Source organism: Diorhabda sublineata, chromosome 6 (assembly GCF_026230105.1).
Source record: "Diorhabda sublineata isolate icDioSubl1.1 chromosome 6, icDioSubl1.1, whole genome shotgun sequence".
NCBI classification, from domain to species: Eukaryota; Metazoa; Arthropoda; class Insecta; order Coleoptera; family Chrysomelidae; genus Diorhabda; species Diorhabda sublineata.
Genome location: NC_079479.1, coordinates 28,381,278 through 28,393,967, shown reverse-complemented (window position 1 = coordinate 28,393,967; position 12,690 = coordinate 28,381,278). Strand labels below are relative to the sequence as shown.

The 12,690-nt window shown below is 31.2% G+C and overlaps 1 protein-coding gene across 3 annotated transcripts in view; it reads right to left on the bottom strand.

Annotated features, from left to right (window-relative positions):
* LOC130445617 (tyrosine-protein phosphatase non-receptor type 13-like) overlaps positions 1-12,690 on the bottom strand; it is an 89,629-nt gene that overhangs the window by 16,231 nt on the left and 60,708 nt on the right. For all 3 annotated transcript variants that reach the window (XM_056781345.1, XM_056781346.1, XM_056781347.1), the window contains 2 exons: positions 8,150-8,302; positions 4,236-4,393 (listed from right to left, as the gene is read on the bottom strand). In XM_056781345.1, coding sequence (XP_056637323.1) covers positions 4,236-4,393; positions 8,150-8,302 — 311 coding nt within the window. The remainder of the gene's footprint in view (positions 1-4,235; positions 4,394-8,149; positions 8,303-12,690) is intronic.

Below are 12,690 nucleotides of genomic sequence, written 5' to 3'. Positions count from 1 at the left end.
CACGGGTACAAAAATTTACGTAAAGCTAAAATATTGGTATAAAAGTTTGGAAGAAATTAATGTTGAGAAATCCACATTCCGAAAAAATGTAATTCGAGGACAAAAGTGGCAATAGTTTTTGAAACAGAATGATTTTAGTAATTATAGAAAAATACTGAAATGTCCCTATCGCTTCCGAATCTGGAAAATATTTCATGGTACATTGACTCAAAATTGAATGTTTCGCACTTTTTTTAAAAAAAGTGAATATTCGCTTGGAATTAAGTCAGACAACAATTTTAGATGATCTAATTATCTCTGAAATATGACTCGATACTTTTTTTTTCTAGGAGGATTTTATATTTAACTTTCAAAAATTTTATGAACACAAATTACAATTTTACAAATGAATAAACTCTATTAATTTCAAGCGATTGAATTAACAAGATTCATTGAACAATCTAAATTCATTTAAAGGGTGTTTACCACAATCCTATTTTATAGTAAAATAAATGCTGACATATGTTTACAAAATATGATCTTTTTGCGTCTTAATTTTTAGAATAATATAGATTTTTCTTCATATAACTGGAGTCATGTTTTTTGACTATGAATTATGAATCTAAAAATTGAAAAAAATTGCAACATAATTGTTTAGAAAAGTCTCTATCGATTCCGAATCTGGAAAAAATTTAATTCATGGTCCTTTGTCTCAAAAATGAATGACGTTTTAAGAAAATTGGTGAATTTTCGTTTCAAATTGAGTCAGACAACAATTGTAGATCTCTAAAATATGATTCGATACTTTTTTCTAGGAGTCATGTTTTTGAGACAGAACTATTCTAAACATTGAAAAAAAATTACAATGTAATTGTTTGAAACACCATTATAGAAGAATACTGAAAAGTCCTCATCGATTCCGAATCTGAAAAAAAGTTGAATCATGGTCGAATGTCTCAAAAATGGATTTTAAATGTAAAATATACATTCATCTCTCCCTGCAGAGGAATCTTTCCTATATCAGGGCCTAACCCAATGAATCCCTACCGCTAATAAGAATAAGGTTCTCATCTCAACCACCTCAACCACAAAGAATCCAACGATCCTCCACCAATCATTCATAGTCGTGCAAGATCGTTAATATTTTCAAATATTAGACACTTTCTAGGCTAAAGTAACAATCCACGTAATTGTAAGGTTCAAGTTTACATTAAATGGAATTTTTTTTGTATTGAGTGCGTCAAATGAGCTTTTTCACTGGCACATGAGAGTGGTAATATTGCTCCGAGACCGCGGGTCGAGCCCAAAATTCTTTCCTGCTACAAAAACACGAAATTCAAATATTTTTTTATATAACTATGAATGTGAATTACTGCGTCAGAAATATATTAAAAATAGAAACTTCCAATACGTCCCTCTATATATGTTATACTTGATGTTATCAATACTTCCAACACGCCGCGTTTTTGACTGTGTTTGCTGTAGTTGCTTTAATTTAGAGTTATTTCCAAGAAGAAAGATGTTGATTATGATCGTAGTAATAATAAGCCATCAGATATATCTGAGGAAGCAATTGCAACCAAATCCAAGTTACTATATGAGAAAACATATGATTATTTTCGTGAATGGTGCGATAAGAAACGGTTTGGAATGTCTACTCAATGTTGAAAAGTACATTGAATGTTAAAGAAAATATTGTTATAAGCTTCGGATACCGAGGAAAGAAATCTACAGTTTTATCAATGGATGATATCAATGAATTTAATCAACTACGCTGATATCGATACAAATTTAGAAGATATAGATATAATCAATTCCTAACTTGGTTGAAAAATGGCTTAGAAAAGATATGTATAGCTCATTGTTTCAGGAGAACCTCTATAACTTTTCTGACCAATGCAAGAGGCAACATAAAACGTCACGGAGATAGTTTGAGTAACAAAATTTAGATTTCTAACAAAATATTGAATTGTTAGTATTCCTCCAAACAAATTAGAATATCTTAGAGAAGTGTGGAATCAAAATATCTGACATTTCTGATCAGTAGCAACATCTTCGAGAATTTATGTTGAAAGTAATTGTTCACACATGACTATCAATTATTATTTCAATGAATGAAATTGTTTTATTATGAATAATCATTTGATAAATTATTGCTCCCGAAGTTTAATTAGTGGTCAAGGTTGTTGTATTTGGGATCGCAAGAGCTTGTCGAATTTGTGAAATCAGCCAGGTAACATAAGCATAAGAAAATAAAGAGTTATGTAAACTGGAGATTTTTAATTACTGAAAAATATGTTAAATTTCAACAAATGTACTTAGCCCTACGTCCAGCAGCAGCAAATGATCGCCGCCTGTTTTATGAATATCACAATGGAAATTGTATCAAGCAGGTTGTAGGGTAAAAACCATTTTTATGAGGTTTTTCTTCAACTTGAAAATATTAACTCATATAAGGTCATTCATTTCGAAGATCGTCTGCATAATTTTTAGTTAAATCTGAGGAAGACTTGATGACACTAAAGAAACGTAGCGGTTGGAAAGGTAACACATAGGATAGAAATAGCGAAAAAAGTGTTTAGTACATGTGACAGTTCTGAATTAACATCGGATTCGCGTTGTGATGTTGTAGTGGCGAGAAAAAATATAATTTCAAACATAAAAAATTCGTCTGTTGTACCGAACAGTTTAAGGAACATGTCATTCATGCAATGCACATTTAATGATTGTATTTTTTATATGTTTGAAATATAACTTTATTGTATAATATATTCTAAAATTGAGAGAGAAATCGAGAGTAAAATCGCGTTTTTGCGCCTATACTGAAGTAACTTAACTGTCATTCGCTTCATGTTCGACAGCAATCAATCAACTTACAACCTTTCAACATGACGAATAATTCAAACTGTTCTAATACCATTCAAATAAATAAATGAAAATAAAAGATTTGCATTCAGATTTTTGAAAAATAATAAAATTAATCAGCTGTGTAACTAAACACGACACTCGTAACCCAATCTGCTAGCCTCAATTCCAAATATTTTCGCAAAAATATTCGAATCTGGGCGAAAAAAAAAATAAATAGTAACGCGGCATTAAACTCCCTTCATATAAAACATGATAATAAAATAGAAAATTTTTACAAAAAGTACGACTTTAGTGCCATGAATAACGATAAAAAAACTGATACAAAAATGTCAACTGATTTTGACAGTTGTACAAAAAATATTATTTTGTCAAATAATAAACTGTCTGTTGGACACTAGTAAATGTATATTTATATTGTAAACATAACTTTCATTTGGTCATAATTTCATTTTTTGTGGAATATAATGGGTGTATTCTCTGATGTTATAGTGCCATGTTTTGTAATGATTGGATTGATCATAATCAGTGTAGTTGTTTTACTATATATAAGAAGAGCGCTTAAAATTCAAGAGCAATCGTCAGATGTAGAAAATAACCGTTAATAAATTCGAGCTTAACCAAAAATCTGACATTTTTTTCATAATTTATAGTAATTTGAATCAAAATTTTCAGTACGAGTTATATTCATTCATATGAAATAGTTATTATCTGGTTCAGAGCCGATACCTAATTGTGTTCTATGTTATATGGTGTGGAAGTTCGAATCCTGCCAGAGGATACGAGTGCAAATTACGTCCATTTGGGATTCACTGAACAATACTGTAGACGCATTTCGATTCCCAAAATCGTATAGTACTGACCTATTGATCAGAATCGTCTTTCAAAAATGTTAAGTCGAAATGTGTACTTTTCCACTATCACAGATGACCATTCATTTATGTGATATTTCAATAAAAACATAGTTGGGTTGAAAACTCAATTTTATTGTTTATATTTATAACACTTAATGATTTTCTACTAATGTTAACCTTGTATTTAGAAACAATTTAAGTCTAATAATAAGTAATGTTTGACAGCCCATTTCAACATATTTTTATTTGTTATGGATACACATTTGTTGTAAGAAACCACGCGATTAGGAAACCTCCTAATACCAATTAAAATGTCTACTTGTTCAGAATTTTCCACCATTGGAAAAAATTATATTAATTTAATTATTGGAAGACCTGAAATACAAATTATCAAATTCAAAAGTATATTTTAAACTGTTTACTTTTGTGTAACTTTTTAATTGTTGAAGAATGTCTTTAGTTATTCTATTTTTCCTTGAAAATTATCAAATTACGAGAGTTAAAAGTTTTAACTTTAACTTTTAATTTTATATTTACCAATTTATTGTCCTAGGCTGTATCTCTGGCATAGCGGGCGGACCCCAAGCGGTATCCATTGCCACTTCTAAGGCAGAAACCGTCTCTTGGTGTAAATCCATTACAATATGAGAAAAAGGTCGATGTTGCTGTTTCTTTTTACAATAACCTGATATAATCTGGAATAAGAACATATTAGGTAGGATATTCCGCGAACGCATAAATTCAAAAATAATTCTATAAACTTAAGTTTAGGGTTCATATGCATAGATCCATGATTCATCTCAGGTCACGATCTTATATATATCTATATATATATATATATCTATACGTTCACCTTAAATATGTCAATGTTTTCCTTGGCCTTTATCTTATCGAGGTTCTACTGTAGTTCAAATAGATGCATGGTAAGTAACTACTGTTACGTAAATTCAGTCACAGTATGTTTCTTACTATAAATCCTGTACCAGTGTATTATTTATGTGCTTTTTATTCTGATAAAATTCCTAATTGTTCGAACGTTTTGTATATTAAATGCTAAAAATTGCTAAAATTTCGGCAGAGGGAATTTGAAGTGATCCCTGGCACAGCTGTTGCGGTATTTTCAACACGCGATCGAAAGGGGGTGTAATTACATTTAAAAGCAATTAGTTATTCTGTCATTTCCTTTGGCCGCTCATTTTGCGCTCAACCTATGCCTATTATCCTAACCTGCAAAATTAAGGAACGTTTTCCTACATAATGGGAATGTTTACGTGGTTTTTGATTAATGAATCAAATTACGCCTGTAAATGAGAATTTAACTTTAGAGTAATGATTCTAGTTGAAATGTTTCATTGATGATTTCTCACGGAGATTTCATCCAATCTTTTTCCATAGTATACTCCGACAAATTTAGTCTCTAGATTGACTAGAATTAAAACTTTTTTAGTATAATAAACAACGACATGTTCTTAGGTTTTTTCGGTACACGTTGAAAACATTTGCGGGGGTAAGCATGAGCATGTAAACTCTGTAGATAACAATCCTTTTTTTTTTCAATTATCAAAATTCAATTTTGTGAATGTTGAAATGATCTAACTTATTCTTAGTCGATTATTCAATATCGAGCATCGTAGTTGCTTGTATTTATTCCCGTGATAGCTTTTCATTCCTCCCGATCAGTTTAGATTCTTAGTTTTTAGGTTTGTTACGAGGAAGATTTGACGGAAAAGCGATTTTACAAAAGTTGACAACACTTTCACTAAGATAATAATATTGAAAAGTTCCCCAATGTTTGTGTTGTATCTGTCAAAATTTTGAAAAAATATGACAGACAGGTTATTTTCAATCCTTACTACTTAACCAATCATCATAAAACTTTGTATACATATTCTTGGGGGTATTAGAAGTAACATAGAATATTTTTTATGGAAAAAAAATTATTTTTACGAAAGATAAAAAAAATCATAATGCGAAATGCAGACACCTCGCGCCGTCAGAATTTTGCATAAGGATTGGTCGGTATTCAATGGTACTGGGTTTCAATATGATCCTTCAATGGAATATCATATTCATCTTTCATTGGCTTAATGAATAAAAAATGTCACTATTGCGATGCTGTCAAATGAAAAGATCAAACTGTTGGAATGCGCTGTTTCAGTCGTAAAGTTTTACTTCCATTACTTGGTGTACCAGAAGAGCCTTTAAAAACTTTATTGTTAAGTGTTACAGATGAGTCAAAGCAATTTTTAAGCAAAATAAGAAAGTATAACTCTTGCTTTCAAATGACATCCTTTGGAGTTGATAAAGAGATGAGACTGCCCGGATTTTCTCCAACTTTTACTGTAGTACAAGGGCAGATATATCATGGTCTACAGAAGTTACGTCTAGCTTCTCAGCCTCATGAGATAATTAATCTGGATGATGTAGTTAAATATTGGGAATGTATTTGTTTATGTAACTACGGGACTAAGAGACTTGCATATCGACACGAAACTACCACAAAGGGACACAAGAGTTTAATTGGCCATTAGAATAGAACATTTGTAACACTACAATTTTTACCATGTTCTTATTGTTTTCGAAATGCATCTTATGGATGTGTGGTTGTTTCAGAAATGCAGTTTAAAAAGATATATTTTACTATTTAGACTAAAATAACACTTTCTATTGTTTTTAAATCAACAAAATTTGTAGGTATTCTGGCTTTGTTATTCACCTCTATTGAAGTTTGAAAGAAAATTAACAGATGTCGTCCACTTCGTGATTTTCGCGAATAAATATATTTGAATTTTTGAGGCTAGGTGTCATTTTTTAGTTAGATGCTATTCATTATGATTCTGATTATTCCCACTGAACATCCATTCCAATTCAAAACATAACAAAGAACAAGGGCAGATATTACAAGTATCGGGAGTGCATTTAGAAAAGCCCCGATTCTCTTAAGGTCAATTACATGTCTTAGATTAATACTCTGCATTCATATCTTTTGAAGTTGTTAAAATTCAATATTATTCATTTTTGTTGCAGGGAAATATGTTTTAACGTTTGTTGTTATATTTTGACAAATTTTCAAGTTTTTGAAACTTCATGGTATGTTGTAATTTTCTAAAATCCCAGCCCAGCAATAAAATATAGTTATCATATTGATTGATTTATCTCTATAGTAATGATCTCTGATACTATAATGGTTTTAATGCGAGCGAAGCCGCGGGTAAAAGCTAATACTCATATAAAGAAAACTTTTTTTTGGTATTGGATAATACGATAAGAAAAGAATAAGAAAGAGTAATAATCATTATTTTTTACGTGGAAAACAATTAAAAAAACGTTATTCAAATATTATCATGGAAGTACTCCACCCAATGGAATGATTTGAGCTGGTTTTTTTGAAAGTGGTATAAGTCCGCTTTTTAAAAAAATAAGTTAAGGGTAATTTCAATAAGCTGTAGACACCTTCTCCCCATAATTACAAACACAATTTCAATAGAGTTATATCTTGACATAAAACAGTTTCGCTGAACAAATATTTCTTTCAAAAGTGGAATGAGTCTCGAATTTTTCTCGTTCATTATTATTATTTTGCATTTTTCTATGTTAATTTCCATTTGCAGTTTTTCTATCTCTTCTATCCAAATTTTTGTTAGTGCTTTCATCTTCCTTTGATTTTATACCATAATTACGATGACGGTATCCTATGTTCGTTTGTAGGTGTCTCGTCCAGTTCTTTACATTTTTTTAGTTTACATTCCATCCATTATTAGTATGAACAATAGTGGGCTTAGTCTCTTCTCTTATTTTATCCTCTTTTCATGATAAAACCTTCTCTTTCAGTCTTTAATATACGGTTCTAAATGAAGGCAGAGCCTTCTGTGCCCTGTGGGCTAGCCTCTTCCACTTAAAATTCTTATGCTGAGTATTTCTACATCTGTTAGGTTCAGGTTGTCATTCAAACAATCGTTGTTTCTACTGACATTTCACATTTATTGGAAATAATTTCATTTAGCGTTAATTTGATTGAAAAATATTATTAATCAAATTAATTATAAAAATTTTGAGAATGTCATGAAAGAAAATGTAATATAAGCAATTGCGACTTTTAGTGAGGATTTCTATCATTATAGTGGGTTAACTTAAGAAATTTTATGGGTCTATTTCAGTAGTTAGCAGCAGTTGAACTTTGAAAATCTTGTGCTTAACTTTAAACATGGTCCTCATCACGGAACATTCGTCTAGATCTACTAAAACGGGGAGTAGCTCATTGAGAATAATATTATCCCAATACTATTCGATTAATTTACTGTTATTAGGACCTAATTTTCTGTAAGTAGAAGGTATAAGAGTTCTGATAATATCCTTTTATTCCTGTACGCCCTTGTTGAACCATTTCTTTATCGATTGAACAAATACATTCTGTCAGTAACTTTACGAATAAATTTGTCTAGTATACTCACATCTAAAAGATGCATCAATGAAGCTCTCGAGGTCGCCTGGGGATGCGTCATATCCGTCAGGATTTGACATAACTCACCACTTAAACGTGAAGTTGCGACATGGCTGGTCAAAGTGGCTCTTTTCAGACTTTCGCCCAGAGCGTAGATCCACATCTGAAAAATGAATGAATAAAACGAGGAAACGTCATGAATAAATTGCTGCTACAATTAATGTGGAGTATAAATTGCTTTGTTAAAGCGGGATGTACAAGTTGGATCATAATTGATATAGTATACTGAGAAATCTTGTAAAAGGGTATAAATAAAATATTGGTTGTTGGGGTTAATGGGGTTCTCGGGGTTAATTATATTATTATGAGGAAATTTTTATTTTCTTTCTTGGGATGTTCTCAATTCTAAAGATATTTTTGTACGTCTTCTTTTGTGGAAATAACTTTGTAGATCAAAGTACGCTACTGTTTACCGAGCTTTATAATTTTTTGTCTTCCAGAAACATTACAGCATGAGACAAAACGTTTAATTCATAAATTCTAAATAATTGTGAATTGTTTTTTAAATTGTTAGTGAGTGAGAGAGAGACGGTTCTTTTTGAACGTGACGGCATCATCATAAACAGTGTTCATGAAGATCATAGGCGGAGAGTTTGAAACTTAACAGTATTATCAAGTCATGCTAAAGAATGCATAAATATAATTATATTCTTAATAACGATTAAATTTGGGTGTAATGATGTTTAACCAGATTTTTTACAATAATATAATGCTATACTGGGTGATTTATTAGTGTGATAAAGTTCTGTGCCTCTTTGGTACTTTGGAATTTGAAAATTATCACAATCTTACAGGGTATTCCAGAATGCTTATTTTAAATGGAATACCCTATATTTCATGGCATTTGGAATCAGCTTGTTACAATAACATAGAGTTGTTATGAGTTTTACGGGGTTTTAAAAAGTTATAATCAATTTTCCATAACAAGTTCAATACTCTGGATAATGTAAGAAGAATTCAAAAATGAAAAGCTGTTGCGGCCAAAGCATTCAAATAGTAGTAAAAATAATGTAAAATTATATATGGTAATTATTTAGAATTGGGGTTCCAGGCAAAAATCTTTCTAAAAAATTTTTCACGCATTTGGGGTTCTTTCTTAGGGACCAAATAGTTTATTTAAGGCGGGGAGGCATATTATTTCCTTTACTTTAGACATTACATGGTACAACTTACATATGATAAATCAATGAAACCTAACCTAACCAAGATGGTAATTATTTAGAATTGGTTAGGTTAGCTTTCATTGATTTATCAAATGTAAGTTCTACCATGTAATATTTATAATAATGGAAATAATATGTCTCCCCCACCTTAAATTTACTATTTGTACCCTCAGAAACAACCCCAAATGCGTGAAAAAATTTTTGGAACGCTTTTTACCTGGAGCACCAATACCTTATCTATTTAGTTAATTGAAACTGATACAGGGTAAATCAAAATACTAATACATTATTTTCTGAGATTTATTCAAATTAATCACCCTGTATTCGATGTGAGTATCGAAAGCTAGCATATTTCGTTTTTTATGAAGCATTCCCAATACCTAAAATTGTTAGTTCTTGAGATATTTTCGTTTCTTTGTGCAAAGTACGAAAAAGTACAAAAAATAGTTATTAATGCAACAAGTCAGTATAGTAATACTTTTTTTCACGAGTAGGACGGTTCGGCAATTCCTACGAGTGAAAAAAATTACTTTTCTTACGAGAATCATACAAAAATTTTTTTACGTCCGTAGACTTAAGAAAATTCGACAAATCCTTTATCAAATTTCATTTTATAATATTAATATTAAAAGTACAACTGTGAGTATTATTAATTTGAAGTGAAGAAGAAGTTACATTACTATTGGTACTTGAATTGGCAACATTTAATAAAGAAGAAATAACATCATCTATAGTTGTATTAGCACTTATTGGATTGTTGGATGTCTACGTAACCCTCCGCAACTGTGATGGATTTCCTCTCACCGTGCTTCTTTAGTTAAATTATATCACCACCGGAATCCACTAATAGAGACGCCGTAGAGCGTCGAAATCTATACCCAGTATAGTTTTTTGGGTTAGGTAAATTCAAATATGTTACGATCAGCGAGAGAATTTTTGAAAAGGTATTGATACCTACAACTTGGGTTTTGCATTTAAATTTCTATACTTCAAAAAGAAATGATCTGTTTTGACATTTGTGGGTCGTTGGTTTTTATATTTTTTATAAATGTTTACCAAGTTTAATCTATTGTCAGATATTTCACCAATAACAGTAAATCGGCATTGAACATGAGTTTTTATATCAGGTACTGTGGATAATTAAAACATTTCTGGTATTAACAAACCGATTGGAGGAAAAGTAATCATATTTTGACGTTTTCAAGTTAATCCATGATTACTATAAATTTTTAGCAGAAGAAGATGAATAATATGAAAATTTGGCATATTCTATCGAACTTAGCGTCAAATAAGAAATATCATCTCTATGGATGTTCTAATAGATACTAAAAAGCACGTTAAACATTAATAATGGAATAATTATAGCGTTATATATAGAGTTATTCGAAATTACGTGCGTGTCCCAAACGCCAACCATAGAAACATATATCCAAAAAGGCAAAATCCAAAACGAATTGGGACACAATAATGCAATCATTTACCACATGGAATTATTAATATTGTTATTATATCTATATTCCAGATCTCATTTGAATGTTTGATTGATATACTTCTAATATTTCATCAATAGTAATAAAAACTGCTTCAGATTAACTACATTTTTTGATAAAATCATCAAACACGTAAAACAAGTTTTTTTCACAAATATTTCACATACTCTAATTGACTTGGGAGTGGTAAATTTGAAATAATTCTTATTCTCGAATCATTGTAGACTCTCTGGTACTTTCAATATCCCTCTTTCCTATTTGTTCGAAATGTTTCTTTATTAAATCCTTCATCTAGATTTATTCACGGAAACCAAATATTCTAATTAAATTCCGAAAGTCCAACACAATAGTTATCATCAAAACAAAATGTTTGCCTATAGAATTTCGAAATTACAATACACGTTAATTATTTTGAAGAATTTGTTTTCGTAAATGCATGCAAAGAAAGAAATCAAGTTACCCGCAAATAAGAGAATGATTCGAAGCTCAAAAACCTGGGTTAAAAATATGGTAAGTTATGCAAATTCCGTTAAAAGCTAAACATTGGCAATCAGAAAATGCAAAAATTTGGAATAAACTTCTTGTAAAGAAGTGTGTAGAGCAGAAAATATTTTATTGACAGTTTTTAAAAGATAAACTTCACCTCAGATTTTGTCATGCATATCATCAAAATAATTTTTAGTCATGTTTAATACCATCAAAGTTATTATTCAATACAAAAAATTATGATTTATTATTGATTCCTGTATTCCGACATTAATTAATCATGTCCAAAGTTTTTAAAATACGTAGTAACTAATATAATTTTAATTGAAAATCATCAAATTTAATTTCGATTTCCATTAAATTCCGCTTTTAAATGAATTTTGTTTAAAATATGAAATGACCAGCAATGTCTGTGAAAATTCAAAAATAATGCTTTTCATGCTACAGATAACATCAGTTTATACAATACAAATTTTATTGATGATCGTCCAATCATTTATTTCGGAATAATTCTTTTGGAGAAAATGGAAAAAGAATGATTTTTCAAATATGCATACTTTTGTTTGTATTTAATATTTTTTTGTGGAAAGCAAGCTCGAGAGAGCTATTATAATCGAGTAGCTCGAGTGGTGCCTGCCGTGTGGAGATACCTGTGGATATTGACTTTAAACTTCTCTAGATTGTAGTGTTCAAGAAAAACGTGCCTCAGTAGTTGATTCCACAGGCTTGCCCTTCTTCAAAGAAAGGAATCCCGATAAATTGACGTTCTGAGCGTCTGCAGACGAACTTGTTATACATGAATCACGTCTTCCTGTCGAGTAGGTCTTGCAAATACTACTCTAGGTTGAACAGCTCCGAAGAGCATCTGCCGTAGTGGAATCGTTAATAATTAGTCAGGTCCACGACCTAACCAAAGAAGTACAAATCTGGGCCTTGTACAGGATTAGAAGTATATAGCTTTTTGGTTTGAAGTGGACTCCAAGTTTTTGCGAAGCTGCCTTAGCTAATTCGGTCACATGACTATGCCAGGACATCTTGCTCCTAACCTCTATGGCCAACAAGCGAATTTGCGGTGATAATGATATTTTATGCCCAGGCAGAACCAAATCCTGAGCCTCGATGCCAGGAGCCTTCTTTGTAAAAACAGCAGCCTTGATCTTTGATGTACTGAGCTCGATCAGATTATTTCCATCCAGAATGTTTTCAATAGTAGTATTGATGGTGGTGATATGTTGCTGCCTAGGGTTTGCAGCTTCGTCGAGTGTATTGTTGATATACGAGAGAAAGAGAGTAGGTGACAAGATGCATCCCTGGGGCACAACAGCGTTGACCTCAAGGCCAGGATCTTCCCG